The 24,630-nt window shown below is 37.8% G+C and overlaps 2 protein-coding genes, 1 long non-coding RNA gene and 1 pseudogene across 3 annotated transcripts; 1 reads left to right on the forward strand and 3 right to left on the reverse strand.

Annotated features, from left to right (window-relative positions):
• Positions 1–672: 672 nt before the first annotated feature.
• LOC114822267 (DNA repair protein XRCC4-like) lies at positions 673–13,698 on the reverse strand (annotated as a pseudogene).
• Positions 13,699–16,738: 3,040 nt separating this feature from the next.
• Positions 16,739–17,821, reverse strand: LOC139193039 (uncharacterized). Its single transcript, XM_070815998.1, has 3 exons — positions 17,512–17,821; positions 17,199–17,343; positions 16,739–17,069 (listed from the first exon to the last, which is right to left on the reverse strand). Exons 1-3 carry the CDS (start codon positions 17,819–17,821, stop codon positions 16,739–16,741), a joined length of 786 nt encoding a protein of 261 aa, XP_070672099.1.
• Positions 17,822–19,086: 1,265 nt separating this feature from the next.
• Positions 19,087–19,576, forward strand: LOC139192692 (uncharacterized). The gene is made up of 3 exons (XR_011576969.1): positions 19,087–19,103; positions 19,184–19,286; positions 19,502–19,576. It is a non-coding gene; the product is annotated as an uncharacterized lncRNA (long non-coding RNA).
• Positions 19,577–20,186: 610 nt separating this feature from the next.
• LOC103453294 (uncharacterized) lies at positions 20,187–21,879 on the reverse strand. Its single transcript, XM_070815761.1, has 4 exons — positions 21,548–21,879; positions 20,776–20,824; positions 20,537–20,599; positions 20,187–20,450 (listed from the first exon to the last, which is right to left on the reverse strand). Exons 1-4 carry the CDS (start codon positions 21,818–21,820, stop codon positions 20,206–20,208), a joined length of 630 nt encoding a protein of 209 aa, XP_070671862.1. The 5' UTR covers positions 21,821–21,879; the 3' UTR covers positions 20,187–20,205.
• Between the last annotated feature and the right edge of the window lie 2,751 nt (positions 21,880–24,630).

Here is a 24,630-nt window from a genome sequence, read left to right on the forward strand (position 1 = left end):
TTACAACAGATTTGAAGCTAGTACTTTTGCAGGGTGCACAATGTGATGCAGCTCTTGAATCACTTCCTAATTTCCTTACAGAGGAATTGTTCGGTATGTAGGCAAATCCCATGAAGCACAAGAAAGAATTGTAGTATTATTCAATTCAACACACTAAATTTTCTAGATTTTGGTGAGTGCAGTTGAATGGGTTTGAAACTTTGAAGCATAACAAAGATAACTGGCTTAAAAACCCGAACCAGACTGGATGAACCAATTTGTGGTTCAGCCATGTTTCCGAAACTTAGAGCAGTTATGAACCAAAACGATCTTGATAGAAGTTTTAAAAGTGTGTATTTCTCTGAAGATTTCAATACTAGTAAAAAGGAAATCTACAATGCATACAAACAAGATATAAAGAAACAAACTTAAAGGATGATCATGGAAACCTGTATTGGCATAAGGATATGCTAAAATTCAAAACCGACAAGTGATACACTACTTGTGCGCTCCCCTATTTCGACCTCTACCTCGAGACCTAGTTGTCAGAACATCCTTGGAGGTAGCTAGAAGATCTTTGAAAGGTTCTTCCTCGTTGTTCTCATCACCACTGACATAAGGTTCAGTTTGGTCTGGACTCACTTCCTCTTCTTCTAGCAGTTTTCTAGCAACCTTTTGTTTTGAAAGGTTATCTCAAATCTCTCTTAGTTTAGCTTTCTTTGAATTCAATACGCCAAGGAACTAGAAGACGTTAAAGAAATGTCAATCAATACGTTCAGGAAAAAAACTGCAAAAGGATATTTTTCAATTAAATGATCAAGTCAATCAAATTCCAAATACTCAAAGCATCAAAAAGTGATCGGAAGATCAAACTATGATTCTGAAACACATTTGGAATGGTCATGCTAATTAGTTCAAAACTAAGGAACATTTGAGAAACTACAACATTGAATACAAGACTCTCAACCACTGCAGGGAAATTTTCATATGAAAATCCAACTCTCACAAAGGTATATCATCTGTTGAACACTGTATTATATGGAAGGTGAAGTTTGAAGCTCCATTTACAAAATAAAGAAACGTTTTGAGCACGCAAAGAGAATATCAGTCAATAAATCATAGAGGTATGGTATGGTATGGTGCACCTTTGCATAAATAGCGGATTCAAATTCTATCTTCTCATTGGTAATCTTCTCATTCTATGCTAGACATTTCTTAGCTTCCACTTTCAACCTTTTAAATGAATGAGTTTTTCTCATAACTTCCTCCTATACAAACATATACTAGCATGAATGAGACCAGGAAACACATTATACTTACGCTCATATGCATTTGTTGTAAGAATATCATTTAGATCAATATGATGTTAGGGTTACAGATATATATACAAACACGTATATGCATGCACAATGTAGATGATTTAAACTCGTATCCTTCTGTCAACAACCAATACCACAATGATGTCAAGAACACTTACTTGCATATGAAGACATGATGGAGTTGAAGAGAATGAAGTCTTCTACTCTCAGTATACAATATGTTCTTTGCCAAGGAATATGGTTTGGCGTATATCAGAACTGGGAAATGAGAGCAGGGACATTCCCCTTTATATGTGATTTGATTATTCGATCGTGTCCTATTATTGGAAGGAATATCAATATAATCACAATGATATCAATATATTACCATGATATCAATCTTTGTTTACTGTAATAGGGCTTTACCATAAGTTAGTTGCATTAGGTTTTAAGACTTCAAGATTCTTACTCTATTAGGGCTATTACAAGATTACTTGTCAACCAAGTAATCTCAAGAAAATCTCGTTGACATTCACAATATGACCTCGCTGATTACTCAACGAGATCTTACATTCTTCCAAATGCCAACAATAATCCCCAATAATGAAAGAACACATGGTGATCACAAAGTCTTACAATAGTATGCAACTTTCTTTCGAACAACCTGTCACTCTTAGATTGATTGTAGGACTATGGAAAACCAAGTATATATCTAGCTACACTTGCACTCTATAATCACATGCACAATCAATTTGATAGCACTTTGTTGTTAATATAATCATGGTAATAAAAACAATTGAATTACTCATCATCATACTCAATAGAAAACTGAGTTATACTCCAGTTTTACTCGCATAATTATTCTATCAAACAAACTTCAATAGTCAATGCAATATTACAAGAACAACAATTAAATGAACATAAGGGAAACTAATTTATTCAAAAGTTTAAGTAGAGAACAAAACCAATTGATGAATGTCTACTCCCACTAATTAACTGAATCAAATGTTTCTCGAACTCCCATATTGAACACATGCCTCTTAAACAATCCCACTAGTAAAGCCTCTGTCAAAGGGTCAACTATCATGAGAGTTGTGCCAATGTGCTCAATTTCCACCATTCCACTTTTCACTTCATCCCTCACTTGCAGATATTTTATACCCATTAGTCTGCACGCCAAGGATCTCTTGTTATTCTTTGAGAAGAAAACTGCAGCCTTGTTATCACAGTACACCTTCAAAGGTCTTTCAATATTATCTATCACTCTCAAACATTTCATCATATTCTTGATTCAAATGGCCTATTTAGTTGCAGTGTAACAACCAATGAATTTTGCCTCTACTGTAGAAGAAGTAGTGGCCTTTTGTTTTGCATTCTTCCATGAAATTGCACCACCAGCCAATATAAACACATAACCACTTGTCGATTTTCTATCATCCACGCACCCTGCCATGTCTAAATTTGTGTAAGCAACTATTTCCATGTCTTGAACACGATTGTACACAAGCATGTAATCTCTAGTCCTTCTAAAGTACCTTAGGGTGCATTTGTTGCACCGAACTATCTCGGACTGGACTAGCTTCAGGGACTAAGCTAGACTGGCTTAGACTAAACTAAGTTGGACTGACTTAGTGAAGCGTTTGGTGCAGCGTCGGACTAAGAAGCAAAATAATTAAAAAGAAAAAAGAAAAGAAAAAACAACCGGTGATATATAAAAAAAAATATCCATGTTATTTGCTTCAACTTCAATTTAACCAAAATTTCCAGTTCCCAAATCCAACATCAAAGTTGTAAAAACCAATCAAATTTTCAACCAAAATTAACCAATATATACACTAAAATTACATAATTCAATCAAGTAAGCAAGTAACCATATTTTCAATTTTCTATATCAAAGCAGATCCAACTGATAGTCAAATATGATATTCGCAACAAAAACTTCATCTGGGTTTCTAACATAATCCGAAAAATCAACCATGGTATTGGGTTAATCCCAGAAACCAATTAAACTTGTAGATCTATGAGCTTGGAGTCAACGCATGGCATGAAGAAGCTCCCATGGTCACCAACGCATTTGGTGTTAACAGAGGAAAATAATCCCACTCAATCCAAGCTCACTTTGCTTGGAATCACATTCATCATCTAATTGGTTCATCAGATTCATCATCCAGAACCCACCATCGGCCCCCAACAGCGCTATTCAGAACAAAAATCACACCAAATTATAGACATTGAAATTCATAGAAATTGATATCAAAAATCATACCACGGCCAAATCATTCCTCTAACCTAAAAAATCATTGCGAAATTGAAATTCACAATCATAGCACAACCAAATCAAACTCAAGTGCAGAAATTGAAACTATATTCTAAAAAGAGAAACGCTCTCACCAGGAGTTGCTTCAAAACCACATCCATGGCGATTGCAAGGAAGAAGAAGATGATGGAAAAAACGCAGTCGATGATGTAATCGACAGAGATGAAGCTGTGCCCAAAGCCTGTGCCGTTGACAATAAGGTCGAAGGTGAATCGAGCAGGAAGAAGTGAAGTGTTTAGCTAGTCCTATGGATTTTGGGAGGACTCATTAAGATCGGCTAGCGACAATTTTAGTGAACGCGAGTCTTAGCTAATCCCATTAAAACTAGTCCCTTATGAAAACAAACAAAGGACTACACTAATATTTAATCTAGTCCAATCCAATGAAAGTTAAGGAGGTCAAACAAACACCCCCTTAATACTTTCTTGGCTACCACCCAATGAGTTTCACCAGGATTTGATTGAAACCTACCTAGCACACTCATTGTAAATGCCAAGTCTGGCCTTGTACAAATCTGAGCATACATTAAACTGCCCACAAGCGATGCATAAGGTTTATCTTTCATGCTTTCCTTCTCAAGTTCATTTTTAGGACATTGCTCTTTGCTCAATTTATCCCCTTCGCTAATTGGCAACTCTCCACTAGAACATTTTGCCATATTAAACCTCTTCATTATTCTATCAATGTAGTTCTTTTGAGACAATCCTAAAATGTTCTTTGATCGATCTCTTGTTATTTCAATGCCTAAGACAAAATGAGCTTCTCCTAGGTCTTTCATATCAAATGCATCAGCAAGCATTCTTTTAGTCTCATGCAATAAAGACATGTCTAAGGTGGCTAACAAGATATCATCAACATATAAGACAAGGAAAATGAATTTTTAGCCACTGACCTTGACATATATGTGGTCATCTATCTTGTTTTCCTGGAAACCAAGGCTCGTGACAACTTGATCAAATTTCTTATACCACTGCCGAGAAGCCTGTTTCAATCCATAGAGTGACTTATTTAATTTGCACACCATAGATTCCTTCCCCCTTTCAACAAATCTTGGAGGTTGATGCATGAAGATCTCTTGTTCTAAATCACCATTGAGGAATGCAGTTTTCACATCCATTTGATGGAGCTCTAAATCATAATGTGATGTGAGTGCCATGACTATTCTCAATGAGTCTTTGGATGAAACTGGAGAGAAAGTTTCATTATAATTGATGCCTTCACGCTGAGTGAAACCCTTTGCCACTAAGCGAGCCTTGTACCTCTCGATGTTGCCTTGGGAATCTATTGTCTTGAACACCCGTTTGCAGCCTATTGGTTTGCAATTGTCACTACAAGGAACAAGTGTCCATACACCATTCTTCTTCATTGAGTCAAATTCTTCTAGCATTGCATGGTGCCATAAGTCATGGTGCACACTCTTAACAGCTTGATTAAAAGTGACAGGATCATCTTTATCACCAATGTTGTAATTTGATTCTTGCAAGTAGCAAAGAAAATCTATTGAGATAGTTAGTTTTCTAGTTCTTTGTCCTTTTCGTGTAGTTATTGGTTCAGTTGATACCATTATAGGATCCTCCATTATAGCATCATCATTGTTAATGACTTCAATTGTTTCTGGAACATGGTTGTCAATATATGGTGCAACCACTACCTCTCCAAGAACTTCAGGGACATTCATGCCTTCAAGGTCAACTTTTATACTTTAGGAAGGAACCTATGATAATTGAATCCGAGACACAGGACCGTTCTAGGGTCAAGTTTTCTTTCAACTAGATTATAGAACCTTGCCTCAACCCTACAACCCCACACATGAAAGTGGTTGTAACTTAGTTTTCGTCCTATCCATACTTCAAATGGTGTCACTGGGACATACTTACTTAGAACTCGATTGAGTATGTAGTTAGTTGTCTTTAAGGCTTCTCCCCACAGAAAAATTGGTAGCTTTGAGTCAGAAAACATGGTCCTAATCATGTCCTCGAAAGTATGATTCTTCCACTCCACAACACCATTTTGTTGTGGTGTTCCCGGTGTTGTGTACTGAGTAGTGATGCCATGTTGTTCAAGATAAGTTGCAAAAGGTTTTTTCTGTTGCCTAGCTTCTGTGTACCTGCCAAAATACTCACCACCTTTATCATATCTCATAATTTTAATTTGTTTTTCAAGTTATTTTTTCAACCTCTAAATGAAAGATTTTAAAACACTCTAACACTGTAGACTTCTCAGAAATTAAAAAGACATGGGAATACCTTGAAAAATCATCAATAAAAGTACAAAGTAGGAGTTTCCACATATGGTTTTGTTTGGGAACGGTCCACATACATCGATGTGTATAATTTCTAGGAGTTTGTTACTTCTGTTAGAACCAAGCTTTCTCACATTTGTTAATTTTCCTTTAAAACATTCCAAGCAATCTTTAAAGTCACTGAAGTCAAGTTGTGGCAACATGTTTTGTTTTGTCAAAGTGATGATTCTTTCCTTGGAGATATGCCTTAACCTTTTATGCCAAAGCATAGAGGAGTTTTCTGAAGTTAGCATTCTTTTATAACCAACATAATTGACACTGAAGTCGGATTCTTTTGTATAAGTACAATCCAATTGCCACATATCAACTTTCAAATGAGCAACACCGAGTATCCAATCCATTTTATTTGAATGAAAAAGTCTTACATTTTTATTATCTCCAACAAAGGAGAAACCATACTCAACTAACTTGGATGCAAAAACTAAGCTCCTCCTCATGGAAGGTACAAAAAGGATTGGACTCACACTTAAAACAAAACCAGAAGACAAAACTAAGTTGACAATTCCCATGGATTCGACAGCCACTTTGTTTCCATTCCTAACATAGACATTGTAGGTTTCATTACTTATCTCCCTTGTTTTTTAGAAGCCTTGCAGAGAATTAGTTATATGAATGGACAACCAGTGTCAAACCACCAACTATGAGGAGAAATAAAAACTAAATTTGGCTATACACAAATGATGCAAAAATTATCTTAACACACAAATTTAACCCTCTTTTATCAATTGTAGTAAATAATGTAAGTAGGGATCGTTCTGGACCGGGGATTAGGAGGACTTGCTAATAACCTCTAAACTGACTCAAAAACATAAAACTAAACTTAAAAATACTTAACAAGACTCACAAGACTCAAAGCAAACTTAAAATACTCAAAACAGCTTAAAACAACTAAATAAACTTAAACTAGACACTAGGAATAACTTTGAACGAAAATTGACTTTTATTTGAATCAAAACATTTAAAAACACAAATTAAAACAAATTCTAACTAATTAGACACACTAAAGTAAAGGGGGATTGAGTTTTGGATGAAGTTGAAACAAACAAACAAGTATGAAAAACTAGACAAATTGTAAAACAAATTTGAGAAATAAGATGATGGATGAGATAGTTAGAGGCTTTTTCTCCACACATGACATGTATGCAAATAACTTGATTTCCAGTTACTACTTCATTGAATTATGAATGACAATGCTCCAAATTAACCGTGACATCACTAGTTAACTCTCAGATTTTCCTTGTTTTATTGGATTGGATGACATCATTCGACAACCCAAAACATTTTTCTAAAGTTCCTTACATGACATCATAATAGAGATACAATCAAAGATCATTACGTTTAATGAAAATCATAAGCATTGACAAAGCACTTGCAACTATGACATCATGTCACTTATGATAGGAATTGAACTTAACGCGATCGTTTATAAGTGACCTTCACTACATGTGAATATAAGTTTGTAACGATTATGTGAAACTTCCTTATATTCTAGTAACGAATTTATGCATGCCAATTAAGTGTCGACCCTTAATTAACAAATACAAATAAGTTATCAATCAAATAGTTAAGCCAATTGCATTCACGATTCAAGAATTCATAACTGGAATTTATCAAATTATATTGCACACATAATCATGGCTTTGAAATCACCCCTAGCCAAGAGGGGTTTAGCCACTCATATTTACAACAAAACGAAAGGAAATGAATTTAAACATTAGAAACAAAAGAAAGAAAACACCTAAACGCTCCAACGATCCAAGTTGGACAGCAAGCACGTCCAAGCACTTTCCTTCCTTTCCTTTGCTACGGCACAAGGTGTTGGTGAGTGTTTGAAAGTTTGTTTGTATGGAGGAATGGCTGAATGTGTTTAGGTTGGATGGAGATCACGGCAAGGAAAGAGAAATGAAGGTGCATGGAATTGTGTTTTTGTTGTGGGAATGTGTAGAATGGTTAAGAAGAAAAGACTCTGCCTTGCGGCAGAATGTGTCTTCCTCCCTTCTCCCTAAACTGTCCCCCCTGAATGTGTCTTTGGATGGATATATTTATAGGCTAGGGAGAGGATGTAGTGGGTGGTGGTAATGAGTGGATGTAGTGGTAGGTGAATGTGTTGGGTGGTTGAAATGAGTGGATGTGTTGGGTGAAATTAGTGGATGTAGTGGTAGGTGAATGGATGTGTTGGGTGAAATGAGTGGATGTAGTGGTAGGTGAATGTGTTGGGTGGTTGTAATGAGTGGATGTGTTGGGTGAAATGAGTGGATGTAGTGGTAGGTGAATGGATGTGTTGGGTGGTTGTAATGAATGGATGTGTTGGGTGAAATGAGTGTATGTGTTGGGTGAAATGAGTGTGCTAAAATGGTTATTTATAGGGAGAGGATGATGTACAAACTTCAAATTTTGTTCATTCCTTTTACTCCAAGCATATGTTATCCATTCCATGCCCAAAAATGCTCCAAAATGCTCCAAAATGCACTTTTTTGCCACATTAACCCTTTGGACCTACAAACACACGAAAATAGCTTAAAATACTAAAATAACTATGAACTAACAACATAAATGCCAAGAAACAAGCTAACTAAGTCGCATAAATATGCTCCTATCAACAAATAGAGACATTTATAGTTTTACCTTTCTTAGCAAGCCAACTCTTAAAACCAGTACAATCCCTTCTCAGATGACCAGGTGTTTTACAATAATACCACTTCTTTGTGATTTTAGTATTAGTTGGTTTTAGTTTGTGAAATCCTTTAGAGGTGTTAGCATTTTTATTAGAAGAAGAGTGAAACTTCTTCTTTCCCTTACCAGCAATCACAATGCTTGTACCATGATTGGTTGCCCTTTTGCTGTTTGCAACTTGAACAACATTGACCTCCACTGATTTCTTAGCCTAAGTTTTTCTTCTTCTTGTGCAAAAATCAAAATCAATTCATCAATTCCCCACTTTTCTTTATGTGTGTTGTATGAGACCTTCAATTATCCATATTCAACAGGTAAAGAGTGCCATGTGAACTAAAAACTGGTCTATCATTGGTACCTCAAGGTCTGTCAGCTTGTTAGCAACATCTACCATCTTCAATATGTATTCTCAAACACTTCTAGTGCCATTAAACCTTATGGTGGTGAGTTTGGTGAGAAAGTTACCAGTCTTAGCCTTCTCTAATTCCTTGAATTTCTTTCCTATCGTAGCAAAAAACTTCTTAGCCTTCTCAGACTTTGGAATTCCTCCTCTCACATTTTTAGTCATAGCCTTCTTCATTACAAGCAAAGCTATGCGACCAGCCTTATGCCACTTCTCATACTTAGCTTTCTGTTCAGTGTTGCTTGTCTTAATCAAGGCTGTTGGTTCATCCTCAATAGCTTTCTGTTTAGTGGTGCTTGTCTCAGTTAAGGCTGCTGGTTCATCCTCACGTAGAGCAAGATCAAGATCCATAAAGCCCAGAACAATTTCAATGTCTTGTTTCCACCTCTTGTAATTTGAACCAATTAGAGTCTCAATATTGGTGAAGTTGAGAGAGGTCAATGCTGCAGATGAAGACATTTAACAACCATTCATTAGTGATGTTCATTTTATAATCGTTATAACCTTTGACCAAAAACACAAAACCATGTAACATAATTGGTTTTGATCCACATAAAATCATACAAAACTAGTATCATCTTTGGACAAACATCGTTCATATTAGGGTTGTATAGCCAAGGTATGAAACACAAGGGCACATTCATAATACTTTAACACTTTCGAGTAGATAAAGCACATCTTGTCAGTTTCAGATCTCCCTATACATTGGTTTATGGTTTAAGCAAACAAGTAAACACTTTTGAGCGGAATACATATGCATAAGGTACACATGAACCACTTATTCAAATTTATATGAACCCAAAATAGAGATTTAGCAAGTCTAAACACTTTTGAGCAGATTAGACTTAACAATCTCTCCAATAATTCAAACAATCTTATCAATTCAATAGTGATAGGATATGAATGCAAAAGGAAAAAGTGTCTTCTTCATCGTACTACAATTTGAAACAACTTTCCCTGCTATCTTTGAAAACCCTTATGCCTGCAGATTAGTTACACGCATATATACATATTGCATATGTATGGTATTGCAGATGCATGCAATAATAGATCAATATATAGTTGTAAAATATTGAAGAAAGCAGATTAGATAGCAGAAGCAATATGTTGCCCAGTATCGTTATTTTAACTATGATGACATATGTTTGACTATGTTAAGAATGAACCCTAATCACAATGAGTGGCTTTGATACCACATGTAAGAATATCGTTTAGATCAATATGATGTTATGGTTACAGATATATATACAAGCACGTATATGCATACACAATGTAGATGAGTTATACTCGTATGCTTCTGCACATATGTTAACAACCAATACCACAATGATGTCGAGAACACTTACCTGCAGATGAAGACATGATGGAATGGAAGAGAAGGAAGTCTTCTACTCTCAGTATACAATATGTTCTTTGCCAAGGAATAGGGTTTGGTGTATATCAGAATTGGGAATACGAGAGTATGGACATTGCCTTTTATATGTGATTTGATTATTCGATCGTGTCCTATTATTGGAAGGAAAATCAATATAATCACAACCATATCAATATATTACCATAATATCAATCTATATTTACCGTAATAGCGCTTTGCCATAAGTTAGTTGCATTAGGGTTTAAGACTTCAAGATTCTTACTCTATTAGGGCTACTACAAGATTACTTGTCAACCAAGTAATCTTAAGAAAATCTCGTTGACATTCACAATATGATCTCGCTGATTACTCAACGAGATCTTACATTTGTAAGTACAAATAGAAGAAAATTCAATTAGCGGCTTCTTGAGAGTTAGCAAAACAAGGAATCAGTATGTTAGATTTCCTTTATCGACATAAGACATGACCAATCAGTATCAGCAATTTAGAAGTCTAAAAGACTCTGTGTAATGCAACACCGTCTTATCCCATAAACCTAATGTTATCACAATCATGCATCAGTAACATCAAACAGACACAAAATCATGATCTTTTATAAAACAAGGTTCATAACTAAAGTCTAAAGCATAAAAGGTGCGATCGCCCATCTGGGTTTCTTTAGAAACACAAACTACTTCAAGAATCTAAATCACAACTAAAATTCTAACAAATTTCAACAATTCCAAAATTAGGTAGATTTTAACCTGGTTTTATGTTCTTATATATCTGGCAACTATCACAAAATATATAGCCATAGTGAACATCGCACATCCCTTTTTCTCCTTTGCACACCCTGTTTGTTTCGGTCCCTTAACTCTCGTAATTTATTCAATTCAAATGAGAGAAATAAACAGGAGTGCATGGGAAAAAAAACACGTGCGTAAATCACTTCCTAAGCATATAACACACTACAACAACAACAAAACCTTATCTCACTATGGGAGTCGGCTATGTATCAAATATAAGATAAAATAAGAAAAAAGCAAGAAATTTACACTTAGCCCAACATTTGCATCCATGAGAAAATCCAACACTGCTGTCGTCGTTTGCTTACTGTTTGGCGACGACTGACACTTCCACCGCCATTAGAGTTTCGTCGCTTCCTTCTCAAATGTCCACAAAAGCTGTACAAACAATCAAACACAATCTAATCTCAACTTTAATTACAAATAACATAATTTCCCCAAGAAAATAAATGAACGAAAAGCTCTAATATTTAATCACTCTTTTGCAGCCATTGCCAACGTGCTGTAGGCAGAGTCCGGGTGTTGAAACCTTAAGTATGCTCGGCCAGCACCACGAACTCAGAAATCAGTTAGTCCCATTGAGCGGCGCCATCACTGACCTAGTTGTCAGAGGCAGAACAGATCCATGCATTGAGGTCATCGATGATGGAGAGGTTGAAGCGGGATGCGAACCACGTGCCCTTGACGAAGATAGGTTGCTAGGATTGTTAGAGCTTAAGCTGTGTTTGGGGGTCGGGGCTTCCATTGTTGTGGGCGCATGGGGTTAGGTGCAACATCCTACATTGACCAACGGAGAGGGGATGATGTGCCTTATATGTACATGCCCACCTCCATATAGCACGAGGTTTTTTGGGAACTCATTAGCTTCGGATTCCATCGGAACTACGAAGTTAAGTGAGTTCAGGCGAGAGCATTCCTAAGATGGGTGACCTACTAGGAAGTTCTCGTTTGAGTTCCTAGAAATAAAACTGTGAGGGCGTGGTCAGGGCCCAAAGCGGACAATATCGTGCTACGACGGAGTTGAGACTAGGTTATGACAGAATAGTATCAGAGCCACTCTGCCGTTCGGTGCGAGTGTGCCGACGAGGACATCGGGCCCCTAAGAGGGGTGGATTATAACATCCCACATCGACCAACGGATAGGGGTGATGTGTCTTATATGTACATGTCCACCTCCATATAGCACGAAGCCTTTTGGGAATTCACTGGCTTTGGATTTTATCGGAAATCTGAAGTTAAGCGAGTTCGATCGAGAGCATTCCCAAGATGGGTTACCCACTAGGAAGTTCTTGTCTCAGTTCCCAGAAACAAAACCGTGAGGGCGTGGTCGGGGCTCAAAGCAGACAATATCATGCTACGGCAGAGCTGAGACTGGGTTGTGACATTGGATCTTCGATTCTTCCCGCCTTCTTTTGATCACTATGTATTTACTATTTAACTGATCAAAGTCAGCAGCTTTTTCTTTTAAATAAAGGCTTTTAACTAAAATGGTATCTAAGATTTGCATAATTCCTCATTTTGGTCCATGAGATTGTCCATTATCAATCATTTTGGTCATTCCGTGAGTAGTTATGTTAAATAAAGATTAAAATGACTTGATAAATATTGAGGTATTTTTGTCATTTTATCCTTATTTAATGGATTTTTTTCACGGAATGACTAAAATGATTGATAGTGGACAAACTCAGGGATCAATTCTATCAATTTCAAATCTCAACGATCAAAATGAGGAGTTATGCAAATCTCAGGGACCATTTTGGATAAAAAGCCTTAAATAAATAATCAAACCTTTTCTTTAATGATAGATTTGTTAGATTAGGGAGCCGACGAGGTTTGATCCCATGTCGTGGTGAAAGAACAACACTCTTCTCCACCACCATGATAGAGAGCCACTTGAAGAAATGGAAAATTGAAGAAGGATTCACTAAAATTACATAGGAGCCCAAAAGCTAAGGCCCAATTGTAGAGGCCCAAAAGTGACCACACAAAAAAATCTAAAAACCTTAAACAAAGCTTCGCCAGCTGTGTACGCGGCCGAATCAGTGAAGACGACTAGTGGACAAAAAATCTTAGAAAAACCACCGCTTGGGGCACAGCTCGAACCCATCATAGTCACAACGGTGGGGAAAAAGTGCCAAATCTGTAGATCTAATGAAACCACACCAATACCGATCGCCACATTTCTAGTCCTCAACTGATACCAAGCACATAATGGGCAACTAAATGCCCAAAAACCAAGTAGTAACAAAAAAGGTCAGGTGGTGTAAGCACCATTCTGAAGAGATACTAAACTTTTGTAGAGGTGACAACATATAATTGTCTTTGTCTGTAGAGAAGCATGAAAGAAGCAGCAAGCAAGTGTTAAGGTGAGATCCACCAAATATGGAATTTGATTCAAAGTTTTGGAAGATCTTGAGTGCAGGGCCCTAAATCAGATTACCATGAGACATAGGCAAACAGCCCGGAGATAGTACTTCATCCACAACATCGTAAATGGTGGGTTGCTCCACCGTTCCTTGACGGGAAACGTGGCCACCGCAAGTGTGGGGAAAGACAAAAGGCCCATAGATAGTGCTCCATCCACTCATTCCGGAAAATGTGTGTAGATTCCCAAATTCCATAAGGGAAAGGGGGCCATCGCAGGTGTTGGCATGGAAGAAAATGAAAGAGAGAAGGAGGAGGAAAACAAGTTTGAAAAGTTGGCTGCCACCGACCCCAAGCAGAAGCTAAAGGATGAAGTTTAGGGTTTCTTCTGAATTTTAAAGGGCCATTTTTTTACTGATGTGTTAGTTAGCTTTAATTGTAAAGTGAGACGCATGTTTGATCCAAGGTGTTCCTCGACTGCTTATTTTGTTCTCCATTTGGACCAATTGAATCAAGGTTGCCCAAATGATCCTCTTTGTTTATGGTGTTTACTAAGAGTTTAAAACATATCTCAAACTTCCTAGACTCATATTTTCACTCTAAAGGCGAAAATTTTGAAGTAAAGTCTTTTTCATTCTTTAAAATGTTATTAAAAAAACTTAATTATGTACTAATGCGATCAATGATAAATTTAGAAAGTGTTTTTTTTTAACAAACGATATCATATACACTACTAAGGGAGTGGAGGAATGGGCTAAGCCTCACAATGAACTAATAATAATGTGGTTCAAATTCGTTTATGGCGAGAATCGAACCTAAAAGCTCTCACTTACAAGTGAAGAGGAATATCACTTGTCCGAAGTACTAAATGGCTTAAAAACCTTTTTTTTTTTTGACAAACGATATTCTCTACACTAAGAGGGAGAGGATAAGCTTAGCCTCACAATGAGCTAGCAATAATGTAGTTCAAATTTGTCTTTGGCGAGAATTGAACCTAAGACCTCTCACTTACAAATTAAGAAGACTATCACTATACCGTAGTACCAAACGGCTAAAAACTACTATTAGCTGTTAAAAATATCATTTTGTAATCGTCCCCTATAAAAATGTGAAGTAAAAATTGCACTTTGATTTGAGTACATGTACCTAAATTTTTTTAAAACATCCTAATATTTGATCTGCCCAATAAAACTAACTTTTTTCCCTAAATCATAAAGCAAATAATTGATCAAAAGATGCAAGTAATAAAGCAAATGATGTCACTCCATAAATACCACACTTGTCACTGTCACCCACTCGCTAAACTATAAACCACAACAAAACCAAACCAAACTGGTGTGAGATTAGCAGCCATGATCCATGGATAATTTAGTTTCTTAGAGCAACTCCACCGTGTGGAGTAGCCCCAGCGACAGGCCCCAAAACAAAAGGTAGTAGCCCAAGCAACCACGTCCAGCCCATCCGAGCGATTGAGCCCGAGGGAGAGGCCTAGCAAGGGTAAATGGCTCGAGAGCCCGATGGCAAGGCTGATGTTAGGCGACGTCAACCACATTTTGTATCTGATTTGCGTCAGGCACGTACGGTTCAAGCACTCGTTGGCATGCGTCGTCCGACAAGAATGTAGAAATGAGGCCCGCAGTGCATTTATGAAAATGTTACCATTGGGGAGGCCACATGGCACCTCCGCGTCCGTTGGATCTCAACGGTAATTTGTTATATACCGTTGGATTTCCAATGATAATAATAATTATTTAATTGCAACCGTTAGATCTGAGATCAACGGTCAACGTTATTCGCCTTTATAAATTAAAAAAAGAAGAAGTAAAAATAGTTTAAAATTTTGAAAATCTTATCGTTGTGCCACGTGGCACAATCTGGAGTGTTGAAATTCAATTTTTTTTAATCCAACGGCAGAGATTAATTATGTGAATAAAATTTAAAAAAAATTAAAAAATTTAAAAAAAAATTATTTTACTTTTCTATAAATACCTTCTCATTATCTTCTACCTTACATCACAATTTCATATTTTCTCAACTACTTTCAACCACATTCCTATCTTCCTCTCAAGGTTTCAATCCAATTTTTTTTCCAACAAAATGACTAATGATGCAGGTACAAATTGGATGTTTATTGAAGATGGTGCGTTGTGTACTAGCTGGGTTGAAGTTACTCATGATCCGACTACGGGTAATGAGATGCAGTTGCAAGAATGTGGAGTCTTATTCATACCAGTTATCTTGAGAAAATTTGTGGGAAAAGAACCAAAGAATCGATGTCCAGTCATTGGAAAATACTTAACCAATCGTTAGTATGTGGAGAGACGCCTTAGCACAAACTAGTAGTAATCTTCGAATTGGGGAAAATTTAGCGGATCAGGTAACAATATATTATTTATTTTTTTGTACTATACCTAAATTTACATTAGCTACTTTGATTATAATTATTTTTTTATCCCGCATTATGTAGACACTTCAAGCACAATCTTGGTATAATGCCAAATTCAAAAACCAAAAGCAATCATTCACCCGGTGGGAATGTTGGAATATTGTCAAACATTGTCCTAAATTTAGAGTTGTGCCTGTTGGTCTTTAAGTTTTCATGAACAACACCCCTCTACACTCTATGCCCAATCATTCCTCCCATGTTCATGAAGATGATGTAGAATAAGTGCCCAAAACGCCCCCCCTAAACAAGCGTTGAGGTCGGCCCGTTATCTAATTAGGCCTCAAGGTAAGAAGGCTTCAAAGAGAAAAGGGAGTGCTTCTAAGAATGATTATGCAAAGTATATGGAAGAACTTGCTCGCCAAGGTGAAAGCGGACGTGGTGCGAAGGAGGCGTGCAAGAGAAGTGAGAGCAAAGGGAAATGGTCCTAGCACGAAATGAGAAGATCATCCTAGCACCACAAATTGGTTAGGTGATGATGATCCATTCACGAGCCCATAATTTTCCCATCACTTTGTTTGTAATCAGAGCCCATAATTTTCCAATCACTTTGGGTTGTAATTTATTATTTATTGAATAGAGTACTTTATGTTGTTTCCAATTTATTGAATTTAGTACTTTATTTAAAGTAAGAGTAAATTTATTTAATTTGTTAATTTATTTATACTAAGAGAATCTTTATTCAAATGACATAAACACACCAAATAAAATTACATAAACATACCAAATAATAAAAAAATTCACTAAATGAACTAAAAAAAGCACACCAAATAAAATTAAATAAACACACTAAATGAACTTAAGTATCTTGAGCTTGTTTCAATTCCCACTGGTACTCTATCAAGTTAATTTGTCGGGCATTGTGCATATATGGCCTTTGAAGTGCAGTATATCGTTGAATAAGCCCTTCATTGTAACATCCATCCCTTTCTAATGGCTTGTGTTGCACGGGTTCTTCAGTGGCGTCATGAGCACAATATATTTGTGTTCTGGAATTGTTCATTGTGTCTGCCTCATATTCATCAATGGCATTATAATCGTACTCCTCTTCCACAATCATGTTGTGAAGAATGATGCATGTCATCATGATGGATCTTAGCAACTCTAAATCAAACATTCTGGCAACACTCCTGACAATCGCCCAGCGAGCTTGGAGCATACCAAAACAACGCACCACATCCTTCATGCACCCTTCTTAACAGCTTGCAAAGTGTATTTCCTTTGCACTTCGCGGTGGCACTGTTTTGACAAACAATGACCATCTTGGGTAAATGCTGTTTGCTAGGTAGTATGGCCCGTCGTACTTATGTATGTTGACCCAGTACGTGACTTTTGGTGCCTTTCCTTGTAGGATATCATTGAACACTGGGGATTGGGTAAGGACATTGAGGTCATTTTGAGCTCCTAGAACCCCGAAAAAGCCATGCCAAATCCATGTATCAAAAGATGTCACCGCCTCCAAAATGATAGTTTTTGCTCATTTTTTGTCCCCATAAGTGCCTTGCCATGCACTTGGACAATTTTTCCAGGTTCAGTGGATACAGTCGATGCTTCCAATCATCCTAGGAAAACCTCGCATCTCGCCTTTCTTCAGAAGCCTTTGCAAGTCCATCTTAGTAGGTCTCCTGAGGTACTCTGCGGTGTAGATAGATTCGATTACTCTGCAAAACCTCATTAGGGACTCAAGAATGGTTGATTTCCCCATCCTCACTATCTCATCCACTTGTTCTGCAGATGCTCCATATGCAAGCATCCGTAAGGCAGCAATAATTTTTTGCGCATGAAGGAGACCTATAACACCAAAAGCATTATTCTTTTGCACAAAGTAAGAATCATGGTTGCAAACAGCAATCATGATTTTGTTGAACAAATGTCTTTCCATTCTCAAACGACGTCTAAAGTACGTATCAGGGAATGCACTATTACGGACAAAATAATTGTTCAAGAGATCCGTACCTCGTCATTGCCTGTTTCTATCAAGGTTTGTGGAACAGCTAAGCCTGCAAATTTGAGCCACAACTTGGATGACTCGACGGGAATGTGAGGCTATGGCCATTCTTGCTTTATCATCTCTCCTTCTACGCTCCTCATCCTTTTCCATCTCATTTTAGGCCACCTAGAGATTGAACATTCCTTCTGATTGGTTAAACAATTCTTGCTCTTACTGATCGATTTCCCACATCATCATTGAAGAAGAAGACATTGTAAGAATGAAGCAGAAACTATGAATAATAGAGATCTTGAGAAAATTGGTGTGAGATTTCTGAGCATGCATGGTGGATTATGGAGGATTCACAAAAGATTAGGTTATAGATAATGTCACATGACATGCAGTCATTCGTTAAAAATCTTATCGAAATCTATCATCAAATATTGTAAACAGATTGTGACACGTGGCGCGACGTGATTGGTTAAAAATATTATCGAAAATCTATCCTCAACGATTCTAAAAAGGTAACTACATGTGTCACGATGGCATTGGATAAAAATCTTATCAAAATCTATCACCAATAATTGTCTTTTCGAATAATGACATATGGTGCAACGAGAACAATTAAAAATCTTATCCGAAATTACAAATAAAATACTAATCCCCCTAGGGCTATTCACTATTTAATTCACCACTGAACAGTAACTATACTTAATGAACAGTAGCTACCTTTTGCATCTCCACCCCTACACTGAATAGCCCTGGAAATAGGCAATAAAATATTAGTATTTTATTTATTTATAAAATAATACAAAATAATTTTCCAACCACAATTTTGCCTAAAACTAGTATATTCCTATTCCTTCTTCTATGATCTTCATTTTGAGATAAAAATTTCATGTGTTTTGGTAGAGATTTGAGATTGAACGGGGCATAAATTTTTCGATCTTCTTCCTGGCAGAATTCGGTGGTTGCAGCAGTACAACCTACGACCCAGGCCAAGTCGACCCAATCACACGTACAGTGTGGCAATAAAGCAAAGGGCAGACGGTGAGTCGCTGCAGAAATCACCGACTAGTGGGTGGTCGTTTTCTGGGCTCGGTTTCTCAGTGAACACAGAGAAAAAAGAGATGTAACGTCACATGGCCTTCAGGCTCTCAGGCCGGCTACTCGTGCCAGGCCTCTCTCTCAGGCCCGCTCGGGCTCAATCACCAGCACATTTTGGAGGAAGAAGGTACGCCTTTTTTTGACGTATATATTCCCGACATTAGGCATAATATTTTATGTATTGACAATGTATGTTTTCTAATCCAGGTGTATCAATTGGCATTGTAACTGCGATTGCAGCCTCAGCAAGTATAAAAGTGGAGTTTGAAGGCAATGGAGGCCATGCCGGTGCTGTCCTAATGCCAAATAGGTGAGTTGTTTGCAGGCTGTAAAGAAGAGGACCACTGGAACAGCTTTCCTTTTGAAGAGTTGTAAGATTGTATGCAACTCTTCCCTACCCGCAAAGTCTGCATGATATTTCCCAATAACTTTCGAAAACTGTTTATTACCGGCATTGCATTAAGAACACAAGTTGTGCACAGTTCCAAATGACGTGTATTTGTTTTCATAAATCAATTATACCAGAAATGATGCTGGACTGGCAGCTGCAGAATTGGCGCTGGCTGTTGAGAGACATGTATTAGAATCTGGATCTGTTGATACTGTCTGTACGTTGGTAAGTTGTGTTTCCTTCTCACCTACGTGCAGGACTATGGTTTACTTCTTTGACTTCCATCAAAAGTTTCTTCAACGTGTTCTAACTCTCTCTCGAGAGAACCTTAGGCTGCTAATACAAAGGTGGAATCTCCTTTCTCTATTTCTAGAAATAACCATTTAAAGTAACTGTTCTATTGCTGAAATTAATAATCTTAATCAGACTGATAATTAGTTTTGTTGCAAAGCATGTCAGTTGCCACACATTTTTAATTATATGAAATTCGCAATTAACTAATTATAGACATTGGATGACATTCACTCACATAACCGAACAAAAGATTGAATCAGTAGCTAGACACGTAGAGAATGTGAGATCGAATCAGTAGCTAGACACGTAGAGTATGCTGGATCGAATCAGAGTAGAGAATGCTATAAGGTATATGAATCCATTTGGATTTGGTTTTGCAGGTTACAGCCACAAGCCTGAAGAATATGCATCCATTCAGGATATATCTAACGGGGTCAAGGTATTAGCGCTGACCCTTGCGAAGCTGTCATTGCCTTGTTGTTTCTGTGTGTGCGCGCTCATTTGAGAGAGAGAGAGAGAGAGAGATGCCCAAAAACCTTGTTATTTATTTATTTATCAAAGGGCATGTTAGACAACATGCATTAGGAAGCAAAGTGCTAAATCGCCAACTATGAGACGGAAAGAGGGACAAGTTTAGGATTCGGAACACAGAGTATTTACAAAATCCAGCAGTGAATAACAAAACAACTTTGATCAGTAAAATCAAAAGAAAATAACGAACCTGAGCCTTAAACACAATCCGTCCATCTTCGCCATCCAGCTTCGAGACAACAGTAGAGGTGCTTATGCCTGTTCCAGTATTATCCCCAAAGCATTAACCATTATGTTTATCAACATAGTACTGGAAATCAAACACTTGTCAAATATTGACTTACTCTTCTCGACAGCAACTCCATTGCTCTTGAGACTCTCAGCAATTGTGATCAGAGTAGGAATAGCTGTGCCAAATAACTTTCAAATTAGAACAAAATGCTGAAACTTGATGCAAATTAAAACCATGGCTGCTCTAATTAACACTAATAAATCTGCAGCCAATATTGTCGATGACGGAAAAATAACATAAACAAATAAATATGCAAACGGAAACGAGGAAGATCGAAGAAGGTTTCGGTACCCATTCCCAATGCAGAGAGCTCAACTGCATTGTACTGCTTGATGTACCTCTGCAACCGAATAACAGATTCAAGAAAGCTCCTTTAGAAAGATCCAAACACCACCAAATATATGCATCAAAACTTAATAGAAGCAAGAATTTGATGGAATCCGATTAATCTCAGACCCAATCACTCGAGCTCCATTAGAAAATCCCAATTCAGATTAATTCAAGTACTGAGATAGCAAATTGCAAATAAGAAATGGAATCTAGGTTAATCAGATCAAGATTTAACAAATCAGCGCAAGAAAGTATCAAAACCTAAATCACTGACCAATTAATTTCTGTTCGAGAACCCTGATATGTACTCACTCAGAAAATTAGCAAATTTACAGTTCAGATTAGTTGAAGTACTGAAATAGTTAACGAGTCAGTTCAGGGCATATCAAAGTTAATTTAGATCAAGATTTAACAAAACAGTGCAAGAAAGCATCAAAACCCTAACAAACGTGGATTAAAATTCTTTCCCACAGTTTCTAGGCAACCAAACACGCAATAACCAAGAAAGATAGAGAAAATGCAAGGACATTTCAGTGAATAATGAACAGAATCTATGTTAATCAGATCAAGAATCAACAAAAAAGTGCAAGAAAGAACCAAAACCTTAACAGACGACGATCAATTTTCTTTCCCGGGGTTTTTACTTTCTAGGCAACCAAACACGAATGACAGCCCAGAAAGCGAGATAAAATGTAAACGCATTTCTGTAGTCCTTTCGTGTGTGTGTATATACCTTGGCAAGATTGCAGTAGAAGAAGAATGGACGCTTGGTGTGCGAAATGTGAATCCGATTCTTGTTCTTCAGCTTCTTCGTCTTCTGAGTCTCAGCGGTAGCAACATCCCCACCTTCGCATGTAGCAATGGCCTCGCCAACACCGCATGTACCAATGGCCTCCCCAACACCGCAGGCACCACCGCCAGTAGCAACGACAGCAGGCTTGTTGTCGTTCACCGTCACCGTAGCCTTCATCCCATCCGCAACAACAACAATCGCACTCGACTCCATTGAAATCTCTCGCTCTCTCTTCTGTGTAAAAGGGCGGGAAAATTTGTTTGGAAAGCTCTCTGAGAAATGTGAGTCGTGTGTGATACGCTACGGGTTTATAAGGGCGGGGATGCGTATGCCAACTTCCAATGAGGAAGGACGCGTGGAAGTGTTTAATTGGTTGGGACGTTCTCGCGGTTAGAATCTAACAATAGGGTTAGGCAAGTTGTGTAGCAGAGTAGAGAGGCAGCTGCTTATTTCGCTGTGACGGATTTGCCCTCGAACATTTCTTTTTTGAACCAAAAACGAAAAACACATTTCTTTGGAATTGCCCATTTTCACTGGCCGGGAAGTTGCTGAAATTGCCCGAGCCCTATTTTTGGGCTGCCCATATGAATTTTTTAGAACAACTCCAGCGTTGCAAAGGTTTCCTAGAGCAACTCATTATTAAATCCACCCGATAAATAGTAAATGTCCTTAATAAACAGTAACTACATTTTGCATATTTACCTCTAAAATTGAATAGTCATGACAATATATAATAAAATATTAGTATTTTTTCCTCACCCAATCCATCAGACATCCCCTTCACCCTTTCCCATTTTTCCCCTCATTTGACCGGTTCTTCCTCTCTCTCCCTCTCCCTCTCTCTCTCTTTCTCTCTCTCTTTTTCTTTCTATCTCTCTCTTTCTTTCTCTCCCTCTTTTCCAGCTCACTCTCGTGAGCTCTCTTCCTCCTTCCTCTTCAAACCTTCAACAAATCAAGCTCAAAAATAATATTTTTGGAATCCCTGGAACTCAAGGAACCCAACCATGGCCTTGCGTGCGGCATCGGTGGAACTAAAGAACACAATTAGTTGCTGGCCTGACTCTTTAAAACCCTTTAACACCATCCTCTCAGCTCCCAGCCTCAGCCATTCATAACCTCTGCACACAAAAAAAAAGAGCAAAAGCAAAAGCATTAAAGAAAGATATAAGAAAATATAGAGAATTTCGCGAAAATGGCTGGTTTTTGTTTTTGTGAAAAGGAAGTAGAGGAGGTTGAAGAGAAGATGATGCAGACGGAGTATTCTCAGTTGGCGGCTCAGTCGCAGCAGCAGCAGCAACTAGTGGTGCAGAACTCCGTCGGAAGCCTCAGTTTCAACAGCAACATGTCGAAGGAAGACGAGGAGATGTCAAGGTCGACGCATGCACCGATGCTGCACATCAGCCACACGTCACACAGCCCTCAGGCTCTCGGGCTGTCGATTCTCGCTTGGCCTCTTGCTCGGGCCTCCCCCGAGCCCCATTGCCTGTATGGGCTGGAGCTGCTAGCTAGGGCGATTGGGTTGGAGCGACAGCCAGTCCACCGGGCTATTGAATATAATGGAGCTGCTCTTAAGGGAGGAGGATTCTCTCCGCTTCCCTCCCCTCCTATTTGAATGGTTACGGTTTAGCCACGTCAACATCTTATATTGAATTTTTTTATAGAGACAATAAGACAAAAACCAATATGTGAGAGAATGGGAGGGAAAAAGGATGCGAATAGGAGGGAAGAGAATCCTCATTTTTTAAGTTCAATTTTATTTTAGAACAAAGCTTGGTCGCTGCACAATCAGTAGTATAGCTACTACTAAAAGCTTATGTGGCTCCTCCTTAGGTTGACACATGTCAAGAATTTATTTAGTTTGAAAAGTCAATTAAACAAGTGTCAAACCAAGGATGAGCACATTGGTTTTTTAGCAGCAGCTGTTGCTATTTGTGCATAAGCCAAGCTTTGGTTTTTTAATCATTTTTAATTTAGGGTTATTTTGGTAACAAAGAAAATATTTATCTTGTAAATTAGCTAGGACTGCCGCATGGGACAACAAAGGAGGTGGATTCCCTTCATGTGGAGCCTTCTGTAGTCTCATCTGTCGTGAGTATGTTCCCTTTACTATGGCCTTGCCCAAAAGAAATATAAGGCCACGCCCAATCCCTACTATTGAGCTTCCACACGTAGAAATGCGGATTTGGTCTATCTTTAAGAAGCAGTTGTCATACAGTTTTTGTATGGCTCTGCATGGGGTTTTGCGGAAGCCCCAATCCTTAATATACCTTGACCGGTAACCCTCAAGTTGAATTGCGGGGATGTTGTCATCATGACATATGGAAATTTGATTTGTTGTTCCAATATTCCATACGCATTTTTCATCATAAAGGTCAATGGATTTTAATCTATGCTATATATATAGAATAGTGATATCCAAACACTCATTTTTACTTATCACATGCTCTTCTTCATGTTCGGCTGTCAGATCAAATGAATTGAAGAAAAACAATAGCCAAACATTATATTGCCATTGAGGATACAAAACCTCATATTGCCCTTTTACCATTATATGAGTTAATGTCAACCACAAAGAGGTGGATCATTTACATGTTGGTTTCCACCTGATACCATCTCGTTATGAATGTGATACCCTTTGCGACAACGGGAAGACTAACCTAGAACTCTCCATGCAACCGCCATGCTTCTTCGGCTATTATTTTCAAACAAATCCATAGCATATGTATATGGTTATAGCAAATATATATGTTCTCTTGAACTTTATCCCCTATTAATCCAAATGGAGAAGTGGTGTTGCAGCCACCACCCAGCTCTTGATTCTTTCCGGGAAATATTGAGAGGGCAAATATTAAACCATAAACAAATCCCTACCCACACAAACAAATCCTACCACCAAATCATAAACTCACATTTTTTTCCCTCTAAATGTAACCGATACTTGTTCCTTCATGAGTACCCAATAAATTGACCATTTTCTTTTTTTTCGAACAAACAATATTACCTACACTAAAAGAGTGAGGAAA

This window comes from Malus domestica, chromosome 16, assembly GCF_042453785.1.
Source record: "Malus domestica chromosome 16, GDT2T_hap1".
In the NCBI taxonomy this organism is placed as follows: domain Eukaryota; kingdom Viridiplantae; phylum Streptophyta; class Magnoliopsida; order Rosales; family Rosaceae; genus Malus; species Malus domestica.

Coding starts and splice junctions, on each gene's coding strand:
- LOC139193039 (XM_070815998.1), bottom strand. CDS start 17,821: ATGGAAAGACATTTGTTCAACAAAATCATGATTGCTGTTTGCAACCAT. Junction 17,344..17,511: donor GAAGAAAGGCGAGATGCGAG/GTTTTCCTAGGA, acceptor TCGGGGTTCTAG/GAGCTCAAAATGACCTCAAT. Junction 17,070..17,198: donor AACAGCATTTACCCAAGATG/GTCATTGTTTGT, acceptor GGCGATTGTCAG/GAGTGTTGCCAGAATGTTTG.
- LOC103453294 (XM_070815761.1), bottom strand. CDS start 21,820: ATGGAGTCGAGTGCGATTGTTGTTGTTGCGGATGGGATGAAGGCTACG. Junction 20,825..21,547: donor TCTACTGCAATCTTGCCAAG/GTATATACACAC, acceptor ATTCGGTTGCAG/AGGTACATCAAGCAGTACAA. Junction 20,600..20,775: donor GCTCTCTGCATTGGGAATGG/GTACCGAAACCT, acceptor TATTTGGCACAG/CTATTCCTACTCTGATCACA.